At 34.9% G+C, this 25,485-nt stretch overlaps 1 protein-coding gene across 6 annotated transcripts in view; it reads left to right on the top strand.

Annotated features, from left to right (window-relative positions):
• The window catches only part of HSF2 (heat shock transcription factor 2), a 63,022-nt gene that overhangs the window by 22,371 nt on the left and 15,166 nt on the right, over positions 1-25,485 (top strand). For 2 of the 6 annotated variants that reach the window (XR_004233624.1, XR_004233625.1), the window contains exons 9-13: positions 267-415; positions 1,029-1,283; positions 3,374-3,479; positions 13,415-13,468; positions 17,492-17,576. Coding sequence is in view for 4 of the 6 variants with exons in the window: in XM_031964337.1 (XP_031820197.1) it covers positions 267-415; positions 1,029-1,283; positions 3,374-3,479; positions 13,415-13,468; positions 17,492-17,576; positions 19,267-19,556 (939 nt within the window). In the remaining 2 variants the exon portion in view is untranslated. Of the gene's footprint in view, positions 1-266; positions 416-1,028; positions 1,284-3,373; positions 3,480-13,414; positions 13,469-17,491; positions 17,577-19,266; positions 20,255-25,485 lie in introns of those variants that run through there. The other 4 variants (XM_031964338.1, XM_003769406.4, XM_031964337.1 and 1 more) reach the window with 3 other exon arrangements.

The raw sequence follows: 25,485 nt of genomic DNA, 5'->3' as shown, positions 1-25,485 counted from the left end.
CCATGGTTTTTTAGTTATTCAGAGTTTAAGTTCATTTTTAATGATTTTTTTTAAATTGTTACTACCTTTATTAGAGATGTATATATTGTCAGATTACTTTACTGTATATCAACTTATGCAGATTTTCCCATGTTTCTCTGAATTTTATCACAATTGTTATTTTTTTACTGCACAGTAATGAACTTTCATTTCTGATTATTGGTACAGTAATTGATTTAGAAATTGGAACCTTGCTCTTAGACATATTTTCTTTTCCAATTTCATAGGTTCCACATAGTAGGACAGAGGGATTAAAACCAAGGGAGCAGATTTCAGAAGACATCATTATTTATGATGTCACTGATGATAATATAGATGAAGAAAATGCTCCAGTTACTCCTGAAACGAATGAGGATGCTACATCTGACACTTCAAAGTAAGAAGATTTTTAAAATAAGGGTAGAGGACAGCGTCATAGGACTTGTTATTCAAGGAATGCCTTTTAAAGCTCAAATAAACTGATACTATTTTTTCATTAGTTTATAATAGTATCTAAATTTTGAAACTTATATTCATTTAAACAAAAACCAAACAAGTTTAAAGTGAAACTGAGTTGGCTTGACTGATGGGTTCTAGTGCTAAAACACCAGACTCTGAGTTTGGACTGTAGTCTTGACATTTATTTGTTTGATTACTATAAGTAAATTATAATCTCCAAGCTTATGACAGCTGTTATCTGCTACTAAGTTGTAAATAGTGTTAGATTTGACTAAGTAGTGAACTAAGTACTGAACCTCAAATCACAGAATTTGACATAAGCATAAGAAGGAAAAACTGTTTAGGATGATTTAATAATTTAATTCTAGAATGCAGTTCTAGAACATAGATCCCTTTTCTAATAGTATCCTATATCACTGTGTTCTCTGATTTTTAAATCTAAATTCTACATTCTGTCAATATTAAGTATATGGCAATTTACAATTAGGAATAGAAACTTTAGGAAAAAGAATATAACTATTTCTTTCTCTTTTTTTCTATTCATGGAATAGCTGTAGCCAGTACCCTGATATTGTCATTGTAGAAGACGACAATGAAGATGATTATGCTACAGTTATTCAGGGTGGGGACAAAAGTAGTGACCCAACCAGTGTTCCAATCACTGACCATGAGAGTTCTGTCATTGAGAGTGGCAGCTCGCTCATGTCTAATGCTGTCCAAGTAAACAACTCATCTGCTCTGACTTCAGAAGATCCTGTCTCCATGATGGATTCTATTCTGAATGAAAACATCAATCTTTTAGGAAAGTGAGTGATGTTATTTTGAATACTAATTTTGAGCTTGATTAGTTAAATTATTGTTTCTGTATTTAACTCTGACCTAGTAGAGTTCTACAGAAGTATTTTATTTTCAGTCCATTCAATTTTTTCTTTCTTCAGTCCTTGGAAAATTGACTTATTTACTGAAGAATATTTGTGTCCAGTTTGCTAAATTCTTCTTTGACCTGTTTAATATATAGCTTTTTTCTGAAGATATGCTTGTAAATGCTTTTTTTTTTCTTTTAAATCATCTCTGCCCATTTTGTGTGTGTAAGATGTTGTCTAGCCTCATCACAAAACGTGAAAAGAATTATAAACTTGGAATCAGAGGACCAGACTTCAAATCGTGGCTCTAACTCTTAATATTTGTGTGACCTCAGGCAAAACCCCCTCTCTGACCTTCAGTTTCCTAATTTTAGTGAGCATATTACACTAGATAATTTTTAATTTTCTTGTCTCTTAATTCGTGATGCTAAGTTTTGTGGTGTTTTTTGCTTTTTGACAGAGATTAATTTTTGTAATTGAGTTTTCCTACAACTTCTGAAAAAAATACTTAAAAATTGAGGATGAGTTTCTAATTCCAGATTTACTAAATCTCGCCAATTTTTTTTTTTTTTGGTTAAAGTAAATATGTCTTAATTGTTAAATGTTTTCTTTTTTCATGGTCTTGACTCATTGAGGTTATTTACATTCAAAGAACATTTTATATATTTGATTCTTTTCAGATAGCTCCTGTTTTTAGATTTCTGAAATTTAAAAAAAAAACAGAAATTTTATGATAAAGTTGACAATTTGCTTCATTTAGATGTGGCTAGGTCATCCACAGCTATTGTTTCCATTTTCCTTTTGATTGTTTATTGACATTTTGGGAGTTTTCAGATTCCTTTTCTGAATACAGTGAATTATCTCTTTCCCTCCTAAACTTGAAAAATCCCTAATCTCTCATTCAGTTAGAAATTAGATTACTTAATGATATATATATATATTTTAAATCAATTTGGCCTTACTTGATTGTTTTTAATATGTTAAAAATCTGTTTCTTCACCTGTATTTGAGTCCAGCTGTGTGGAAATCTGGTTCCGTTTTGTTAAGCAATTGACCTGTATTGCCTAATAAATCAATATGCTTGGAAGATCAAATCTTTGTTTTCTTAGTCATTTTATCTTTTACTCACCACATTCAGAATATTAGAGATGTGTTATAGAGGAAAGGGTTTTAAAAGGAGGACAATTAATTTTTAGCTGGAAAAGAGTTTGTCAAGTTTGTTTCCTTTTTTTAAAATGTTTATAGCTTACAGATTTTAGGAATTTTAGTATAATAGGTCAAGACTTAAATTGGCAAATTCACTAGTGTGATTTTTCCTTAGCTTCTAGTCCAGCTAATGGTTCCAGCTGTGTAAAAACTTCCTTTGTGTACAGGGTTGGCTCCAAGCAGAGTGATATGATCATTCCCAAAACATAGATCTTTTTGTTTTGCTCTATGCCTGTAGCTCCTCTTATTTCTTCAAAAAAAATTTTTATCACCTAACATTTGAGTGCCCTCAAGATATATATAACAATTCACAAGGTCCTTGACATAACTTTTATTAGAATGGACATGGCCATCTTGCAGAATAGGTAAGAATGAAACATATAACAGATATCAAGTTATAACATTTTAAAAAAAGACTTGGAGGAGAAAAGATGAATTAGAGTATGAATTAGAGATGAAATAGAGTAGAGATGAATTAGAGTATTCCAAATTAGTACTTTAATATTTAACTAACAGTCTGAGGATTTTTTGTTTTTTGTTTTGTTTTTTTGCTGAGGCAATTGAGGTCTCACAGCTAGGAAGTGTTAAGTGTCTGAGGTCACATTTGAATTCAGATCCTCCTAACTTCAGGGCTGGTACTCTATTCACTGCGCCACATAGTTGCCCCTGTGTTTTAGTTTTTTAATGGAATCAGTAGTTTGATATGCTAATTCTGAAAAATAATACTTTTACCTGGACAGGTAGTTGTGGGATTTAAAAAATCATTTTAAACATAAACACAGACACATCTAACAAGGTAAAATATTTCATTCTTATTCTTTCTCCAGGGTTGAGCTGTTGGATTATCTTGACAGTATTGACTGCAGTTTAGAAGACTTCCAAGCTATGCTTTCAGGAAGACAATTTAGCATAGACCCAGATCTGCTAGTGGATGTAAGTGTATTGTATATCCTTTCCTTTTCAGATATATTTGTTGATTTATCAAAAGTATGAACAGAAATTAAAATTTTTGTAGTTTTTTTGGGGGGGTTGTTTGTTTTTGTATCCTATGTGATTTTTCCTTCTTTTAAAAATTCTAATGGTAGTCTTTGAAAGGAATTCCCATAGACACTTTATCAGTGTGTACTGAGGACATTTAGAGCAGGGTGTTCCTGGAGTAGCAATTGAGGTGAATTTTAACTTCAGTAGCAATATTTGAACTTTAATCAATAATACTGTTAAATTTGGATCATGTCTGAACTTACTGTGATATGAATAAGAATAAGTAGGGGACTTGACCAACTAGGATTAAGTATTTATATATATGTAGGTAGGTAGGTATGTAAAATATATTTCTATTTTAAATAGAAGTGCTCCTTTTATAAAAATGTGACTTTAAAGTTCTGTTGCATTTCTAAATATGATTCCTCAATACACCCGGGGGCCATTGTCTTTCCTTTCCCTTCCCATCTCTCCACAGATGACTGATTTCTAAATTTTCTTTTTTTACAAAGCTCCTTTATTTTTAACTCTATCCTTGTGTAAACTTCTTTGTATTCCTTCATTCTTCTTTACCCATAATGTCCATTTATGCACACTTAATGTAGCCAAGCTCTCTGATCTTATGCCTTTTACCCTTTCCACCACTGTGAGCAAACTCTTCTTTTATCCTAAATAATTTTTCTTGTCTCTCTACTCTCTGCTACAAATGAAACCTACCTTCACCCTAATGATACTGTCCTCCCAAATATTCTTTCTAATTGAATGCTATTCTCCATCCATCTTAGCCTTCTGTTGGAGAGCAAGGTCAACCTGTTACTTGTTCCAATATTGATTTCAGATAGTTATTTTATTACCCTTTATCTGTTTTTTTTCTTTGCTTTTCTCTGCTTCTTTTCAGAATCTGACATTTGACTTGAACATCATCTCCAAAGAATCGTAGTAGTCAGTTCAAGGACTTCTGTATATAACTTTTTTTCTTTATCTCAATTTCTGCTTATCATCCTCAATTTGTATCAGCTTCCTATCCAAAGGGCCACATTCTAGAATGCTACTGGAAAATAACAAAACTTGGACATCTAAGGCATTAGTTCCAGATGTTGCATTGTTAATATTTCTGTTTCTCTCTTGTTGCCCTCCTACATTCTTCACTGCAGTTTTCTAATTTACCCCCCTTGAAACAAGGTTTTGTTTTGTTTGTTTGTTTGTTTTTGTTTTTTGCTAAGGCAATTGGAATTAAGTGACTTGCCCAGGGTCACACAGCTAAGTGTCTGAGGCGAGATTTGAACTCAGGCCCTCTGAGTTCTCAGTTCTCTCAGTTCAGGGCTGGTACTCTAACCACTGTGCCACCTAGTTGCCCCAAAACATTCCCATTCCTAGCAGATGATTTTGCTTCCACTAATGAACTATTAGTGTCTTTTAACATGAGCACTGTCATCTAACAAGCATTTTTTTCATTCTCTCCTTCCCATTTCTCTACTCTTAATTGGTTAGATGACTGAAGAAGTCTTAGTTGAGCCTCAGTCTCCTAATAAGTAAAATGAAGTTAGACTTGATTGTTTTTTTAGCACAAAGAGCCTAAGGTTTGATTCTTTAAGGCTTGCATCTTATTTTTTCCCCATGGTCTCTAGCCTTCAAAGTCCTTAAGAATCTTACTTCTATATCTTTTCTTTCCATCTTTATATCTCCACACTGGTAATTTTTCTTGTATCTTCAGACATGCATGACTGTAGTGATGTATAACTATTCCCTTTAAGATAGCACGTTGCATTTTCACAAAGTTTTAGTTCTTAGTTTTTACTTAATGCTTCTAATTCTGTTTGATTGGACCAAGCAGAACTCCTATTGTATTTGGTAGACTTCCAGATGCTTGAACAGTCATTATAGCTTCCACAAGTCTTTTTGGCAGGGGAAAAATCTACGGGTTTTGCAGTTAAGTCTCAGATGGCATGGTTTTGAATCCTCTCTTCCTATTCTGGTTATTCTCTCTTCTAAACATGTTCCAATTTTTCAAGGAACTTCTAAAATGTGAAGCCTAGAACTAAACATAATTTTTGAGATATGTTCTGTGCATTTTGTAGTGCGATTGTTTTCCTCATTCTGTGGGCACTGCTTCTATTTATGTAATCTTGTATGGCTTTTTCAGCAACATTGTCTCCCTAGTGATTTACGTTGTGCTTGTCCTCTAAAAACCTATCACTTTTTCACGTAAACCCTATGTTTAGCCATGCAAATTCTTTCCCCTGTACTTGTGTAATCTCTTTAAAAAAAAAAAAAAAAAAGTACATAGTTTTTAATCTATTAAATTTGATCATCACTGTAATGATTCCTCTTTGATGCCCCTTTATGTGAGGGCATCCTTGGGGGTGTAGACTATACCAGTGGAACTCAAGATTCTGTCTTTTTTAAAAAAAAATTAACCTGGAAGAAAGAAAAAAAAATACGTGAACAAGAAATTAGTAAGAAACTATTTGAATTCCAAACAACAGCCAAGTATAATAAGGTTTGTCACCTGGAGGATGACCATTAAGTAATAAATTATTTGGGCCTGACAAGCTATATAACAGATAAAAGATTGGATTTTTTTATTTGTTTTTTAATGGACACTTAATCTTATGTTAAGTGCTTTTTCTTAAAAATAAGTGATGTTTTTTGTATACTATAACCAATCATTTCCCTGTCACTCTCCCTTTCGTACTTATAAAATCTTCCATGTTTCTTTGAATTCCTCATTTTCATGATTTCTTAAAGTAAAAATATTCTTATTACATTAACATTCCATAATTTACCTTTTTTTAATCAACAGATACCCATTTCTTTTCAGCTTCTGGCTACTGCCACAGAAAGTGTTTTGGTAAATATGGGTCCTTTCTACCTTCCTTAGAAGGATTATTTGTCTCAGTAGTGGGGCTGTTGAATAAGAAGTTAATGAACTAACTGTTCACTAACTTTTCTTACAAAATTTCAAGTTGTTTTGCAGAAAGTTTTGACCAATTTTGCACAGTTAAACGTGCAATATACTAGGATGTCTGTCTTTCCATAATTTTTCTAAAACTGATGTTGTCTATCTTTTTCATATTTGCAATATAGGTATGAGATGAAGCCCGAATTAGTTTAATTTGTATTTCTCTCTATATAAATTTTGATCATTATTTCATATAGTTATTAATAGTTTGTAATTCTCATTTTGAAAACTATTCATATTCTCTGACTTTAGATTTTGTTTGTTGTTGTTATTGGTCCAGACCTATAATTTAATTGCTGTAGAAAACCTTCATTGAAGAAACTTCATTAACAATGCAGATTGACATCTTCTGTGGTTAGCAAAATAGTGGGGGAAATACATATATTTATGTTTTAATTTGCTTTAAAGAACTTCCTCAAGACTGGACAAAACAATAACTCAAGCCCTGATTTTATAGTATTTGTTGATTTCTTAGGTGTATGTCATTCTGAAAATTTAACAATCAATATTCACAAGCTGGTATAAACTGGCTCCAATACACCCTTGGAACCAACTCATTGGCAAAACATTATGTACCTGATGGAATGATGGTAATGGATCATGGAAGACTATAAGCAGTATGTCCCAATAAAATGATGAAAAGTATAGAAAAGGAAAAAAGTCTATTAGAAAGTTTGTCATATGAAGAAACTAATCCACATCATTCCAAGAGCATTTATTTGTGATTCTAGGATATTGACAAATAATAGCTGTAAAAGGAACATCATAGTTGTCAGGGTTTCTTATTGAGCTCTAGCTTCATTATTAAGCATAATGGAACTACATAGATTACATGAAAAGTGAAAATGGCACATAAAAAGTGGAAGATAAGAGAAGGTTAACTGGACATGAGCAGATTTACACAGAATAAATCATGATGAAGGTGATATGACAATTTTAAAAGCACTTAGGCATCATTTTTTTCAGGATTGTCTGAGGGGTATTCCAAAAATATAAGAAAAATCACAGATGACATAACAAGAAAATTGACCAACAGCCATAACTACTGAAGTCTTACATCAACTTTCCCATCTTCCTAAATTTTTTTTTACATATTCTATACTTATGTAGAGTCATCATTATTGCTATTAATTACTATTCTCTTCTCCCAATAATTATCCTCTCTGTGATATTTGGATTGGTAGATATATGCCTGGAGTGCTCTCCTTCTCTGTCCATTTCCATTTTTCATTTTAAAGTCTTGCTCAGACTTGCATGTCTTTAGATTGGTATTCATTGAGTGTTCAACATTCCTCATTATGAGGCTATTAACATTGATGTCTCATTTAAAAATCCAGTCTACCATAGCATTTCAGCTCTTTCCTAGGATTTTGCTTTTTGGATGATTTGCCATCATTTCAAATTATTATGTTCATCACTTAATTAAACACTGTCTCCTCTAAATTTGCTTCAGTAGAGATGAATATAAAGTCCAATCCTTGAGTTCAAAAAGTTAACTTCACAATTACAGGAAGGAAAAGTCATTGTGTTTGAAAAAAGGAAGAAAGTTTTAGTGTGGACCATAAGATCAATCAGTAGGAAATCAGCAGTGTTATATGGCAAGCTGGAAAGCTAATTCCCTTTTGGACCATGGTAAAAGAGGAACAACTTTTAGGAAGAAGATGATAGTTTTCTGTACTATGCACTGATCAGATCACATCTGAAGTAATGTATTTTACTATAGCTGTCTTAGCTTAAAAGGAATAGTGTAATGCTACAGGATTGTAGCTATTGTAGCTATATGACCTTGGGTAATTCATTTAACCCTGTTTGCCTCAGTTTCTTCATCTGTAAAATGAACTGGATGAAGAAATGTGGCAAACCACTCCAGTAGCTTTGCCAAGAAAGCTCCAGATGGGGTTACGAAGAGTAACTCAAGTGAAATGACTCAATGTGTCCATGCTACATAAAGATGGGTTGGAAGAATTGGGAATATTTAGCCTAGAAAAGAGAAGACTGATAGTGAATATCTCTTCTTCCAGTATTTGAAGGACTATTACATAGAAGAGAGACTAGATTTGTTCCATTTGTCCCTCAAAGGGAAAGTTGAGTGGAAGCTGAAGGTTTTCAGTCAAAAACATGGTAATAACTACAGATCTACGGTGTCTGAAATTGGGTTGGGCTGCATTGCCTCTCCCTAGAGCTCTTCAGAGCCAGTGTTAGATTTGATCACTTCTCAGTTGTCAAACAACTGTTATTGTGAATATTCTTTTTAGGATATAAATTGGACTTAGTTGGTCCTCTCCAATACTGAAATTCTGCTGTATTTTTGAACTGTTTTTTCATTTTATTACATAAAGTTCTTTACTGATTTCCTTTTTTTCTACATATTCGTTGATATAATTTCATCATAGTAATACATTGTTAATGTTGCAAAATTTAACTATTCCTTTTACTTAATAAAATAATTTGATTTATTTTTTTACACCAAAAATTTTCCTTTAATCTGTCTTCCATTGCTTCTTTGAATCCTTCATTTTAGCAGTAACAAAATATTACCAAATAAATAAAACTAATTGACGGTTTCCAGTATTGACAATGTGTACCACATTATGCATCCATAGATTCTGTCTCATTACTGTGTGGAAGGAGGTATTTTTCCTGAAGTGTCCTAAACATACATTTTTCTCTTGGTTCTGCCTTTATTTTCCACTCTCCATTACTTCATAGAAGAATCCCATGTTTCTTTAAATTTCTCATATTTATGATTTCTTCAGGTGTATTAATATTAATAATTTCTTAAGGTGTATTAACAATAATTCCAGTTATATTCATATTCCTGTTTGTTCACCCATTCCTCAGCCAGTAGACATCTTTCCATTTTCGTTTTTTTGTTTTAGTACCACAATACTTTTTGATGTATGTAAGATTTTTCTTTCTTCACATTAACCTTTAAGTATCTGTCCAATAGTAGTAGTATGATTAGATCAAAGTATTTGTGTATGTGTGTGTAATGTTTTGACTTATAAAATTCCCAATTGATTTTCAAGATTGTCCATTACTTCACCAGCAGTATAGCATACTTCTCTTCCTGCAGCCACTCTAACACAAATTTTTATAGTTTGATTATTTCCATTCCCCCCCATTCTGGTCTCAGTTTTTGCTCCATTTTTGGACACTTAGATTGCTTCATATTTTTTTCTTAATTGTAAGTAATGATACTGTAGAAAACCTTTGAAACAGAAGGCTTTTTTTGTTTTGTTTTTGATAATGCACTTCAGAGTATATTCCCAGAAATGGGAAATACTGAGTCAGAGAGTATTATTATTTTGTAACTTTTTATTGTATACTATTACATGCCTCCTCAAAATGATTCTACTGATAATGCGTTTTCACCAGCAGATGAATGAGCCTTTTTTCACAGCACCACTCGCATTGATTCCCAAAATTAATAATAATTTTTGTCAGTTTGTTGGTTTTGTGCTGGTACCTCAAAGTTGTATTAGCTTGCATGTGGCTTCCCAGAACTTTGAAAAAGCTGCATGTAGTTGTGCAAAGGATGGAGACTTCTTTCAACTCAAGCCTAGTATGGAAAGTAGAGATGTAGAGAAAGTATGGAGATTGAGGAACAAGGGTGATTTCATGGGGTAGATTAGTGAGGAGATTTCCTCTTACCTATCTGGGGTCTTCATGTGATTGAGTGACATCTTTTTAGGTAGCTCTGGATCTGATTGGCCTATAGGGGTTCTGTAATGGAAGAAAAACTCAATAATTTGTGAACCCTTTGACCGAAAATTAGTAGGGAAAAGGGAGACAATGAAAGCCCCTCTAGCCCTACCACCCTGGAATCTTGCAGGTAATGGATGAGAAATGTATTACAGGTTTGTTCTGGGACTCTGAGGTAAGAAATCAGTGTTTTCTCTTAGTCAATGATAGCTATATAGAAAAGTTTGCCCTTTCTCCTGGTGATTTTTATTTTCTGATTTTACTTTCTTTTTGATAAAGCAGGAAAGAGGGTTGGATATCATTTCTAAATGATTGAAGGAATTTAAGCAAAGCTCTCCTTGACTTCTTACTGTTGTGCTATCTTTCAGAAGATCCCTAACATCATCTTTAAAGTTTTCCTTCATTGTCTTTAGTTAATGCGTCACCAATTCTTGAGAATTATCTTTCAAAATGTTAATTGCATCAGTTTTTTTTCCCTTCCCATTGCCATTGCGTTATTGAATACTCATTACTCTTGCCTTGTTGTAGTGAAAAAGGTGCTGAATTTAGTGTTCGATTTGGGTCCAAGACTTATCTCTGGCACCTAACTAATTAAGTGACTACTACAGGGAAAGTCTTAATATCCTTAAGTCTGCATTTTCCTCAACTGCAAAGTGGGTTAATAATATTTGTTACCCATTTCACTGGATTATTGTAAGGAAAATAGTGGATTGTAAAAATGTTAACAGTTATTATGTCATTCATATTTTCCTCTATATTACACGAACTCTCTTACTTCTCTTGAATCTTTTCCTGTCCTCTGGATGCCTCTTTCCTGCTTATAGACAAGCTCATGCCTTTTCCTATCCTCAGAACACCTCACTTGACATATCCATCCCATCTCTTTCTCTCCTTTTTGCTACTAAATATTTCTTGAAAAGACCACCTACAGTACGTGCTTCTACTTTTTTCTTCTCTGTGCATTGGTCATTACAGTGAAACTACAAAATTAATGATATTCTCTAATGGTCTTCCTAATCCTCCTTGACCACTCCACAATCTCTAACATCAGTTGATCACCTCCTTCTCCTAGATGTTCTCTTCACTCTAGATTTTCAAGATAATACCTGTTCTTGATTCGTTGGCTAGTGTTCCTTTTCAATCTTCTTTGTTAAACCTTCATCCCGTCCATGTCTACTAACTACAGGTGTACCACAGTGTGGTGTGGGCTGGCTCTCTTCTCCTGGCCAGCTCATCAACGGCCATGATTCAGTCATCATTTTTGCTCAGGGTTCCCAAATCTACTTGCTAATCTCTCTGCTGACCTCAATTGTGCACCTCCAGATGCTTATTGGACATCTCATATTCAATGATCTGTAGACAAAGTGTCCGAATTATCTTCTCCTCACACACCCTCCCTCTTCCTGACTTCCTTACTGCTGTTGAAGAGGATACCATCATCCTTGCAGTCACCAAAGCTGGCAACCTAGGTTATCCTCAATTCCTCATACTTTCCCTGTTGCCAAAGCCTGTCCATTTACTCAGTGATGTTAGTCTTTTTGCTGTTCTTTGTATAGGCTACTCCATCATCTCCTGATTCCAGCATTTTCACTGGCTGCCTTCTTGCCTAGACTTCTCTCCCCCACCCTCATTTCCAACTCTTCTCTTCACCTTGCTTCCTTCAAGTGTTAGTTAATCTCTCCCCGGTTATAGAAATCCTTTCCCAATCTTCTGTAGTTCTACTTTCTTCCTTTTGCTAATTTTTAGTAGTCTTGTTTGTGGCTTTGCTCAGAGTTGTTTGCATTTGTTTTCTATTACACTGTAAGTTCCTTGAAAAACAGTATCTGCCTTTTGCTTTTATATACCTATAATTTAGTATGGTACTTGTTTTACATTGTAAGTGTTTAATAAATGTTTATTGATTGAGTGACCTTCTCCTACCCGAAGTACCATTTTTTTACTCTGAATTTGTCTACTCTACCACCTCTATTAACTGCACCTTGCTTCCAGGATATAATCCTAGAAGAAATAATGTAATTTTCCCTTGTTCACTCAAGGAAACAAAATCTGACCCTTCTTCTAAGTATATTTGAAGCACAAAAGTTTCCTTAAACTTTCCTAGAAAAATAATTAAGTCCCAACCCCCTTGTTTATCAGTCAGTACTTATCAGATCAAACCTTCTGCTTCAAATGACTAGTTTTCTTGCTTTCCCTAAAACTTGTTGTTCCCATTTATACCCCTGCACCTATTTTTATTCTCTTCCCTTCCCCCAGTTCTGTCCTTGTCCAAATTCAAATTAACTTTCCTCTCTTCCTGTTTTAAAGCCTTCCTGTTCTCCTCCCTCATGAATCTTGTCTTGTCTTATATTACCTAGTTCTTTCATATATGCAGCTTTTTTATTTAATAGTTTTAATACCAAATACTTTTGGAATGAATAAATTTCTATTTGAGTTGCAAAATATGTGTATCTTGAGTGGGAAACCCACTAGAGCATGCTATCAGAGTCCAGTTTAGTAAGAATTTATGATTTCTTGTGACAGCAAGCAGAGGAGAGCCATACTGGGAGATTTTTGTAAAAGTATATTTGTTAGCGTTACAGTAACTGTATAAATATGTATGCATATATTGGATTTAACATATTTCTACCATGTTTTTTAAAAAAAAGTATTTTTGTTATTGGAAGCAAATGTTACTTGTTAACTCTTTCTTCAGCTTCTTCAGTCAAAACCTATTGGAGGCTACTGAGTACTCCAAAACAGACTATTTTAGTCCTGGCTGCAATCTAGGAGGGCAAATGTCATTGAGAAATTTGAATAATGAGAGAAAACGCAGAGGGAGAGGGGATTAAGTTGGAGGGTAGAAGAAAAAGAAGAAAAAGTTTAAGAGTGATGAACATTAGCATTTTTTGTCTTGGGTATCTCCAGATTACTTTCCAGTTTCTTAGCAAAACCCATAAAATCAGAAAGAGGAATATTCCTTTCAATAGAAAGTAAAATTCCATACAATATATGGCAAATTTCTTTGCCATCTGGTATATGGCTCTCTTTTGTTTACTTTTTTTCTTGTTTTTACTCTCATCTCAAAATTTTCTCTAGGAAATATTCCTGTTAATGAATTTATGGTGGAGGGTCACATCTCTTTACCTTGCAAGACTTCTGCCTGTTGAGATTTTTTGAAAATCATGACTGAACATAATATTGAATACTTTTTAAACTTACAATGTCTCATTTGGTCTTGCAGCTTTTCACTAGCTCTGTGCAGATGAATCCCACAGATTACATCAGTAATACAAAAGTAAGTTTTAGTTAATATTGCTCAGGACCCATAGTTATAAAAAAATTTCTGAAATAATAACCTGATAACTAGTAAGCAGTGAAATTGTTACTGTCATTTTAAAAAAGCATTTTGTTTTCTAATAAAATATAATAATTCTAATGAAGATATTAAAGTTCTGGGTAAAAACTTTTAGGCATGATTGTTCCTTTGAAACTTACGTGATAAATATAAATATGAAAATGTAGTTAGATATTGGACAATCTCCTAATTAAATTTGGGATTTTGAAGGAGGAGCTTTGAAAAAGCTTCACATATACCACAGATGTAAATATATAATTTCCATACTTCTGAACAATTTCTTGGTAGAGAGGAGCATGAAGCACTATTTTGAATCAAAAGACTTGGCTCCAGCACCTAAATGATCCTTGGCAAGAAATTTATTATCTCTGATCCTCAGTTTACTCATCTGTAAAATGATACCTAAACTGCTTTACAGAATTATTGGCAGGAAAGTACTGTTTAAACTTATGGCACAATATAAGTGTTATAAGTATGTTTTTCTGGAAACCATGTTCCTTCATAATTCCTTTTATTAACACGCTAGATTTCCTAACAGCATATGTGAAATGTCAATAGTTTGGACTGACATGGAGATATAATAAGCAAGTTTAAATGAATGAAATCAGAATTGTAGACTGTTTAAGGAAATTAACTTTTTAATATAATAACTTTTGCTGAGCTAACAATATAATTAAAAAGAGGTTTTTGAGTGACCAGATGAGGATGATTTTTAATTACCATGTTATGGTCATAAGGATCTGGTAAGATGGCACATGCTTGTAAGTCCCTGCTATTGAGGGAGGCTGAGGCAGGTAGATTGCTTAAATTTAGGAGTTCTGAACTGCAAGAGGATTAAATTCAATTGGTTATACTCACTTAAGTTTAGTACCAACATATAGTGAGTTCCTGGATATAGAGTTCAAGGAGACAGAAAGAATGAAGAAGAGTAAAGCCTCCATGTGGATTAACAATGGGGTTAGGCCATGAGTGGCCTTCGTACTTGAAGGCTAGGTAAGAATGGAAAACTAGTCTTAAATAATACTCAAAGGTTTATAGGTTTTTAGAGTTGGAAGAGACCTTAGAAGGATCATCTAGTCAAGGTCACTTTCATTTTGGAAATGAGGAAATTGTAGCTCGAGAACAAAACAGATTTCCCCAAAGTCATTCCCCAAAGTCACAGAAGTCATAAGTAACAGCCTGTAATTTAAATTCATATCTTCAGATTACAAATTTAGTATTTTTTATACCATACAATCTCTTAGGTAGGCAAAAATATCCCTCGTCTTCATTTTTATAATCTTTTTTTTTTTTTTAGCAATACATGTAAGTTTTAAAGTAAGTGAATCTACTTTCTGAGAATTAGTTCCAGATTATTTTTTATTATTTTATTTATTTTTATTCTAACACTTAATGATCTAGGGATGGCCAAGGAAAAGCATACTAAAGTAATTTTTATCGTGTGAATGTTGGCATGTATGTGTACAATTATATTGACTGTCTGGATCTTCACAGAACTAACTACTGTTGATCTTTTTCAAATTAAATACCAACAAAACAGTTTTGTTTATATTATATAATATGTAAATATATTTTGTATATGGAAGTGTATGTGTGTATAAAATAACTGATAATTTATGTTAGACACTCCATGGCTCTTAAAACCACATTATGAATATGTTCTCATATTACTTAGTCATATGATCTCATTTCTGGAAGGGACCTTTTTACGTGTATATTTAGTATATGTGCTTCTCCTTTTGATTCTTTACTACTTCTGTCTTATATAAATTACACATTTAGCCCAGGTTCTCATCTTTCTAAGATTGAGAAACTTACCACAAAACTCCAGGAACTCTGAAAGTTGATTAGCCCACAGAGTTTCCTGTAATTCCGCTGAACAACATTTGATTTACTGTGGTTTTTCACTTAGGACAGTAACTACAGTTAATGAAAAATAACAGTATTGAGCAAAAATAGAGCAGATCCAAAATGCTTTGCAACAAATATTTAATAAGAGCACATTAAAAAATATAAATTTTCTTTTATGTATATAATCATAAATGAATAAAAATACGTTCTATTTATTTTGGAGTTAGAATAATAATGTCAAACTTATCTAGCATGTAGAACTCTTAAGGCAACCCATTTTTTCTTCAAAAGTACTTCTAAAAATAAAAATCCCAACTTTCAAAGTTTAAGTACTTCTGTAGTGCAAGGAAAAAAACCCAAAAAAACTTGAAGTTAGGAGTATTTAAAGATATGAATGGTCCATTTACTGTCCAGAAGATAAATATACATTTTTCATTAGTGGGTGTAAAAGCTGTACTACAGGCCATGCTGAAAAGTTGAAGAAAAAGAGATCATCATGGCAGGTATAGAAATGGCAAAATAAATAGTGAGTAGTAGATAAAATGACATTGTATGACAAAGAAGGAAAACCATTCTGCAAAGGGATAGACGGCCCTACTGTACCTCAGCCTTCAAGATTATCCTTTACATAATTGTTTATGATGATCATTTCAAGTTAATCAAAAAAGGAAATCTTACTTTATTGCCTCATCTTGACATGTAAATGGCTCTGAGTTTTCAAAAGTTGTGCCATACAGTATGATTTCTGGCAGGTACTTCCAAGGGAGAAGGACTCAGTTCAGAGGGGCTAATCATCAGATTGCCTGGTATTTGATGAATTTTGCATCAACAGTAACTTTCAAATTGTCTACCAAGCTCTAGAAGAGATTGTGATCTGTGTGTAGGTAATGACCAAACTCTTTATTTCTCTTAAATATGAAAGATGTGTAATCATATTGAAAATATTTCCAAAATAAAAAGGTTTAAGATGTTTTTAAAAAGATTAAACTTTTATCTGAAGTTATTTTAAAATTTTAGTCATTGATTATTTCTTCCCACTTTAAAATTTCCCATTGTCCAATCAGTTGGCAAGTTTCATTAATTTCTTCTCTTTGGTGACTCCTATTTCCATTAATTTTTTTTATTGTTAGTTCTTTTTTATATCATCTTAATTTCCTAATGCTTTGCCTTTATCCTGGCTTTCCTTATAACACAATTGAGAGGAAGCAGGGGTGGTGGTGGGAGGCATTTCAGCAAGACTAAACAGCCTATCAGCTGGATCTCAACAGTATAGATAAGTGTTCCACATCCATCCAAGTGTTTCCCTTCTGAAAAAAGAGGTGGAAAGCACATTTTCTCCTGTTTTTTTGGGCGGCAAACTTTCAACTTCTGGAGTTTCATTGCTGTCATTTTAGTTCATTCCTTCATTAACTCTCACTTACATATATACTAATTTAATCTTTCCAAAGCACAGCTATGATCATCATTCCTAATATTTAAAGTGGCTCATCATTGCTTAGTAAATTACATCCAAATTCCTTAGCTAGTATTCAGGTTTTTTTATAATATCTGGTGTCAGCTTTTCTGTTTGTATTGCCTATTATTATTATTCATATAACTCATTTCTAGGCAAACTGTGTAACTCACAGTTGTGTTCTCTTCTAAAATGGATCTTCCTCCAAATCTATATTTTATTAAGACTAGATTCAGTTCAGTTCAGCTATATAAAGGTATATAAAGACTTCTTTGAGGTCTTCTTTAGTGTTACTCTGTTACCCCCTTTCCTGTGTAAAAATGATATTTTCTTTCTTTGAACTCTCATAGTCCTTCCTTTTTACCTTCTTTTTGACCTTATAGTATACTCCATAATAGAATTATTTGTATGTCTTCTCTTTGTCCAGCTAGATTGTAAACTCAATTAGACACATCTCCAGCTTCATATTCTTCGCCTTTATGTACAACAAAGAATTTGAACTAGATTTTTGTTAAATTTCAGGTTCCTTCCAGTACTTAACATTCTATGACTGTTATTTGCACTTGTTTCTATCAACATTTGATGTATAGGTAAGTTTAAAAGAACCCCAAAAAAATGCATAATGTGTAATATTTGATAATGTTGGGTTTTTTCCTCAGTTGGAAAATAAAGGATCAGAAACTAATAAGAATAACGAAGTTCAGCCAACTTCAGAAGATGGAAAAAATTCTAAGCCTAAATCAGGTATGTTATTAAAGATACAACATTGAGGGTTTTTTTTTATCTCGTTGGTACTTTTTTTTTTTAAACACCACAATTATCAGTAATCCTCACATTTATGACCTCTACCCTCCTTCCTGGCCAATCTTCAATTAATTAGCAAAATCACTTTAGAGTGACAGCAGTAAGAGAGAATTGCAATAATGCTTTGTTAAAGTCCAAAGCTGAGAAAAGTTTTCATTGACTCTGGAGAGAATGCATGGGTCTAGATAGAAAGGATTTGTATTAACCGTGTGGTTTTATAAATGAGGAAACTGAGGATCAAGGAGTCTGCCCCTCTAGGGTCACACAGGTGACAGATAACAAAGGCAGGATGTCTCCAGACTCTCTTTTGACACTCACTTTTCTCTTTATCACATGGTCTCTTTGGGTGTCAAATTCAAAAAGCAGTAGGAGCCACTAAGTGATATATAAAGTTCTTTGACTATACATATAGACTTACAAAACCATATATTAACATTATCTATGTTCTATTTTATTTTTACTCTATTAAATATTTCCTAGTCATAGCTTAATCGAGTTCAGACATACTATGAAGTTTATATGGAATTTAGATTACATGTTGAAATGCTGGGTCTTGTCAACTAGTTGGATTTGCAGGGTGAGAGAGGAATTCAATCTAGGTTGAGAGCCAAGTTCATTGGTTGGATGGTGGTATATTTGACGGTAATGGGGAAGTTGGGAAGAGGGAGCATTGGGGGCAGGGAAGTGAATTCATCTTGAAGATGTTGAATTTACTGTTTCTAAAGAAATATGACTGGTAATGGCTGTGTGGTTTATTAACAGCATAACAAATAATACAAAGATATTTAAATATTAGCATGCCACTAGGTGACTCAAAGGGTAGAGTGCTGGGCCTGATGTCGGGAAGATACATCTAACTGAATTCAAATCCGGCCTTAGACAGCTTGTGTCACCTGGGCAAATCACTTAACCCTGCTTGTCCCATTTTTCTCATCTGTGAAATAGACTGAAAAAGGAAATGGCAAATCATCCATTATCATTTGCCAAGACGACTCCAGAAGGGGTCGTGGAGAGTTAGATATAACTGAAATGACTGAATAACAACAAATTTAGATATTTCAACAATATATGAGAGAGAAGAAGATTACAATCAGAGGCACTAAATAGCAGTTGCAACTCTAGACTTCTTAGCTATGGAAACAGTTCTGTCATCTGGTTCTCTCAGGATGGCAATCACATTTTCTCAGGAAATAGCTTTTTCTGCCTTTTTTCAGGAATAATGAATGTAGAGTCTCTCAGGAAAAAGTCCTTTAGTCCTTTCTCTGTGCCTCTTACAATCTCTCTGGTCATGACAGTTAACCCTAACTCCAAAAGTTAAATCTCTGACAGTTAAAAGACAGTTAATCTCTTGTCTTTAGATTATTTTTCCTCTTGAAGATAGAGTAACAATCTATAGTCTCTGTGGACTGTGGTCTGTAGAAGCTGGGGTTACCTAATGGGTTTGTGATATTCTTTTTCCCTATAAAGACTGGCATGAACTGCATGAATACCCTCACTGAGAAATAGAGTGGTAAAATTCAGATTAGACCTGGATTCTGTGGCCCACTCTATTTTTTAACTTTGTAGTTTTTCTGTTTTGCCTTTGGTTTTGTATAAATTGATCTTGAGAGTATTCTGTCCCTCTTTTTAGATAAGCAGCTCATCCAGTACACAGCTTTTCCTCTCCTTGCATTTCTTGACGGGAGCCCATCCTCCACTGTGGAAAATGGGAGTGCAACTTCAGAAGCTGCATCTTCTTTAGACAAACCCTTGGGGGTTGATGAGCTTCTGGATAGTAGCCTGGACCCGGAACCCACCCAAAGTAAGCTTGTTCGACTGGAACCATTGACTGAAGCTGAAGCTAGTGAAGCCACACTGTTCTATTTATGTGAACTAGCTCCTGCCCCACTGGACAGTGACATGCCACTCTTAGATAATTGACTCCCCAAGAAGGTGGACTCTTATATGTATATATTCATCAAAATGATGAACTATTTATTTAAAGTATCATTTGGTACTCTTTTGTTTTGTAAATGGCTTTGTTTTGTGTATTCAGATACTGTGGAATCTAAAGCACCTTCCTGGTCCCTACCCTAAGTCTGTAACCACACTCTGATCACTCTTGCAAAGCTTTCAAATGTTACTCAGCTGTGTACTTCTATAAGACTTCCTGAATATTGTTGGCAAATCCTTAATTTGGATTCAAATTGCCATTCTTTCTTTAATTGCAGTGGTATTTGTTGATTTTTGTTTTTGTGTACATGCCCTTTACCCTGATCTAATTAAACCTTCATTTGTTCCTTTGTTGTAATTTGTTTTACTTGTTTGATGCTATCTGATTGCCTTGAGTGTAACACACTAGTGCTGAAGATGGTATTCTGAATGCTTTCTCTGTTGCAATTAACTTTTATTAAAATTTTTACACTTGGCTTTTCAAAACTGGGAACATAAGTGCCTGGATCTAGTGGTTTTATTGGTCTCCCTTGGTTCTGAGATGTATTCCTCTGCACCACACCAGAATAATTAAATGGGCATGATTTTCTCCTGCCCCTAAACCCTTCCCAGTCTAGTTTAGGTTATGGAGATCATCTCTGCCCACTGAGTTGGACTGGAATGTCAAATAAAAAGGTTTTTCAGTTTGCTTGTGTTTTGTTTTGTTGTTTTTTTTTTTCCTTCTCTTCTTTAGCCATACTCAAGTTAAAATAAATCCAGTAAATACTTAGATCTCATTTCTGCTCTGCTGTCTTTTTGTGTATGGGTTTGTTTTTTTGAAGGGTGATGGGTCACAGATAGGGAGAGAAAGCTAAACATCACACTAGATTCTAAAGAATTTTACCTTTTTTAAAAAATTATATATACTTTTTCTTGTCCTTCTTTCTCTTAATCCCTTACTGGTTTTGAATTTCAGCATACAGTAACTTAGAAGTTTTAATTTACAAGTTAGTTTTATATAAATGAGGCAAAAGAATTGGGAAAGTAATCATCTTAATATTATGATTGCTGACCCTTAACTATTGGTAGTGATAGATTACATATATGGAATACATTTTTTTGTTAAATTTTGTGTGTGTAAGAGAGAAAGAGACAGAGACAGAGATGGACGGAGAGAGGGGAGAGAGAGAGAGAGAGAGAAAGAGACAGAGAAGCTTCTATTCAACATGCAAATGTCAGCTTAATATTTCTTCTTTGCTAGAGCTCTATATAATAATACAGTACAACAAACATAATAGAGTACTCTGCCTAGGCATGAAAAAAAGTAGCCCTCAGAAAGTTTATATCAGTCTTAATAACAGCTAACATACTCTTTAAAATTTTTATAAATACTTTTCTTTCTTAAACAATCTTGTGAGGAAAATACAACCAAATGTGTTTTACTCGCTGCAGTTGGGCAGGTTTTAATATTGCCCTATGCTGTAATATTTGATTCTTCATTGCTATGATAAATCTACTTGGGGACACCAGCACCACACCTTTAGTTGCCAATGTCTAGGGCAGTAGAATCCAACATTCATATTCTATTGCAGTGTGTGCAACTCTATTGGGGCTACATTGTTTGAATGTTAAATGTTCATTTGCCAAAAACACTTTATTTTATGGAGAATTCATAAAGAGCAAGTACTCATGTAGTCAGAAAAAGCAATACAAGGACACTCTGAAGGTCTCTCAACGTTAGAATTGATTGCATGACAGGGGAGACACTAGCACAGGACTGGACTGCCCAGCCTGGTGTGCCCTTACCAGAGAAGATACATGCTGTGTTCTATGAGCAAAGTAGAACTGAAGTAACTCAGAAGAAATGCACGATGCACATGTAGAGAATCCAGTCAAATGTTCATATGGCCTATGCTTGACCTGTGGCAGAGCATTCCCAGCTCATATTGGTCTGATCAGCCACGTCTGATGAGGTCTAAGGCCAAGGGCATGACTCACAGAAATGGCAAGTTACTCTTTAGTAAATCCTTTGCTCAGTAGTCAATTTGGACAAATAATAGCACATGAACATTTCCTGTTAGCATATGCAGGGGTCCTCAAACTACGGCCTGCGGACCAGATAGAGCAGTTTGAGGACATTTATCCCCCTCACCCAGGGCTATGAAGTTTCTTTATTTAAAGGCCCACAAAACAAAGTTTTTGTTTTTACTATAGTTGGGCCCTCCAACAGTCTGAGGGACAGTGAACTGGCCCCCTATTTAAAAAGTTTGAGGACCCCTGGATATTGCTTAGGTCAAACTCAGAACCAGGTTATCTGTTAGCTATTAGAAGGCTACTTTGATTTTTTTCAGATATTCTGTATTGTCTAATACATCTCTGTATTATACATCTCTGCCTTCCCCTACCACACAGTAAAAAATTTTATTCATGCCTTTTTTAAGGCCATAGATGACATCTTATCCATATACAAACCTCCCGTGTAAAAAAATCAGCTATAACTGGTAACTCTACCTTTCATACCTGTTGGAATCCTTACAAAGTGTTAAGTCAGTTGACTAATTTAGCATGGTACTAAGCAAATCCTCTAAATAATGTATTTAAGTACTCATTGGAGTTCACAAGTATGGGAGATTCACAAAGTTAACTTTATGAATTCACACCTCCCTTAATCCCTCCCTCAGAGGAGGAGTCAACCTTTAAGAGATAATATATATAAGAAGTTGACAGAGGCTCAGTCAGTTAGTTCGAAACATTGCCAGGAGTTGTAGACGAGCACTCTGGGAGGAAGCCCACAAGCCCACTTTCGGAGGTGGAGTCAGATCCATTCCATTTTCCACCTTTGTGCTGGCTGGAGGCTGAAGGACAAACCTTTGGATTTGGAAACATTCAGAGGGAGCTCTTGGAGCCAAGCAGAGAGATAGGCCACCAAGAAAACTACCCGGCCTATTTTGGAGGAAGCAATAAAAGATCTGAACTTTTAACACCTGGCTGCATTTGGAGTGATTATTACTCTGAAGCGAAACTAAAGCTGCCTCCAGAAAACCTCCCAGAGAAACCTGCTCCCAGAGAACCATTATACTAAGGAAGAGAACACCACACCTTGCCACTAAGGAATTCAGCCTTTGCATACCTGTAGTTACCCTCCATCAGAGGGGAGGGAAGTGTGTGTGGTGTTCTGAAGCCAAGATTGATCGTAACATTTGCTGTTTGTCCTTCATTCTCAAAGAGAATGACATCAGGAAGGTGACACCATGACGTACAAGTGAACTCCATCTAAGTGAGGTCACCAGCATGACATTCTTCTGGAGCCATTTGGATCTGGTGGCAAAATACAGATTAGGACAATCGAAGACAGTCCTGGAGGCAGTGGGACATCTTGGCCTTGTTAAGCTAACAGTCTTCTACGTTTGAGACAATGCCCATTCAGTGATTTAAAGCTACATGGCCGTCTACCTAGTCAAAAAACCCCCCACAAAACCCCACTTAAAAATTTGCATGTCATACCATCACCTCCCTAATGTCCTGGTCTTGGAGAACAAAGGATAAACAGCATCTGGAACAGGCTAGTTGGACAACACAGCTCTTTATCTTTTCATTTCTTTCTTTTTTTCCTCCCCTTTCCCTTCCCTTTGTCCAGATAGGGTGTTATACTAGATAGGGCAGGTGCTCTGCCCAAAGGAATATAAACCTTGCAAGATATCTTGGGGATTATAGGCTAAGACCATACCTTAAATTCATATCAGTCTGGTTCTCATTGATTAACAATAGATCCCAGGCCAAGCCCCACTTGGTCATTGTTTGTGCCCTCACTAGCTCAGAGTGAAGGTAAATAACAATTTTTCACTTTTTCTGATCTGTAACTTGCCAAGGGATTCAGATGTCTTCAGAGAAGAGAGGCTGGTGACTTCTTCCTTCCTGACTTGTATGCAATTCCCTTGGCACCATCTCCCTGGCACTCATGGTCCTCTTCAAAAATGAAGGGCAAAAAACTGAATAGATTTAAGCTGAGTTTAGATGCACTGTATAGTTTTATTTTCATACATGATAGGAATATTGTACTGATTCTGACTTGATTGCTTCACATCCATACTAGGCCAATTATTTTCTGATTTCAGAGGCAACTGTATAATTGAACCTGTTTAGCCATCACTTCCATTTACTAATGTATCATCTCCCTTTTCCCCAGGACTTTCTTATAGCAAAGTGCAATTAACAAAACTCATTGTCTGTCTTAGACCATATGCCTCATTCCATATCTGTTCTCTGCCACCTCACCTGAGAGAATTCATCAAGTTGTAGCTTTAGAGCTTGGAAGGGCACCTGAGGGTCCCAAATGCAAGAGAGATGAGGTCATGAAGTGAGTAAAATAGAACAGAACGTGGCCTAGTTGACAAAGTCCTGAAGGTATACCAGTTAGGGACAATGGTATGGAAGATAAATCAGGAAAGGGTCCTGGAGGAATGGTCACATATGTAGAAGAGACTGGTATGCAAATCCAAGGAGATAGTAGCTAGCTAGCATTTATATTGCTTTTAGTTTTTTTAAGAATATCCAGAAGAAGATGGTCAAAAGTAGCACAGAAAAATCAACTTATCCCCCAAAATATACTGTATCACAAGGTGTCTCAAAAGAATTTATAGGCTAAGACCTTAACCAAATCAAGAGGCAAAGATTTTATTATGCTGCTGGCAGCAGGCTAATTTCCAGGAGTTTGTGATTAACAAGGGGGAAGATGCCATATGGTGGTGTTAAAAGTTTTAAATGAACTAGCAACAGCATAAAGTTGGATAAATTTCTAAATAAGTCAGCAGGGCTTATGCTATTCACTGGCCATTTAAGTTCCAAAAATGGAGTTAGCCATTGTGACATTTAGTAAGTAGGTTCCTTTATAGAAGAAAAATAACCTTTGCCATTGACATATAGGGATTATGGGGTCATGATAATTTTGTCAGTGCAAGTAATTTGACAAAGAATTCAACAAGGGCCTACTGCAATAAAAGATCATTTAAAGATAACTTTGATTTCACATGTGTCCCCACTGAAGTTATTTGACATGGCTGAAAACATGATGCAAAAACAAAACATTGTTTCATTCCATTGGTTACTGGGAAAGGTCAAGAGCGTTGTAAGCATTATCCAGAACCTGGGAAAGCATGCCATCATCATGAAGTTGATACATTATACTGATGAACTTCTCTGGGCAATCAAATTTTGATTTAATTTTCCCTAAATGCTCACAACCGATAGTATCAAAAGGCTTGGATCAGATCTACAAATGTTGTATGCAGATCTCTGTTCTGCTCCTGGCATTTTTCATGGACTTGTCAGGCAATAAACACCACCAACTACTTTTCAGTCCCTTCTGAAGCCACGCTGGCTCTCAGTAGATGACCTTTTTCCAGGTATAGAGAGCTTAAAAAGGAGCCAGCAATGACTAAAAGAGACTACCTGTGATTGTCACAGGACAATCTAGTCCCTTTACCTTTATAAAGGTGGACAATGGAGACATCCTTGACCTCTTGTGGTAGTCAGTTACTTCATAGATGGAAAATTCTTCAACTTGAAAAGGCTGCAAGTCAAAACTTAAGTGGAGGGAGTGTAGGTACATGATTTTTTGTATGCAAATGATTGTACACTTGATGCAGGCTCTGAAGTTGAGATGCATGTATGGATCAATTCTCTTCTGTCCATGCTTATTTTGGCCTAACAATTAACACAGAAAATACAGGTCCTCCATCAGCCAACATCACACCATCCATATGTGGAACCATCAGTTAACAATAAAGTTTTGAATGATGTGGATAAGCCCACTTACCTTGGCAGTATACTTTTTAGGAATGTCCACATTGATAATAAGGTAATAGACACAATCATCTGCAAACAAAAATGCCTATGAAACCTGGACAGTCTACCAGCACCACAGCCAACTGAATCATTT

The sequence above is a fragment of the Sarcophilus harrisii genome, chromosome 4 (assembly GCF_902635505.1).
Source record: "Sarcophilus harrisii chromosome 4, mSarHar1.11, whole genome shotgun sequence".
In the NCBI taxonomy this organism is placed as follows: domain Eukaryota; kingdom Metazoa; phylum Chordata; class Mammalia; order Dasyuromorphia; family Dasyuridae; genus Sarcophilus; species Sarcophilus harrisii.
This window is presented reverse-complemented; position numbering and strand designations above follow the sequence as displayed.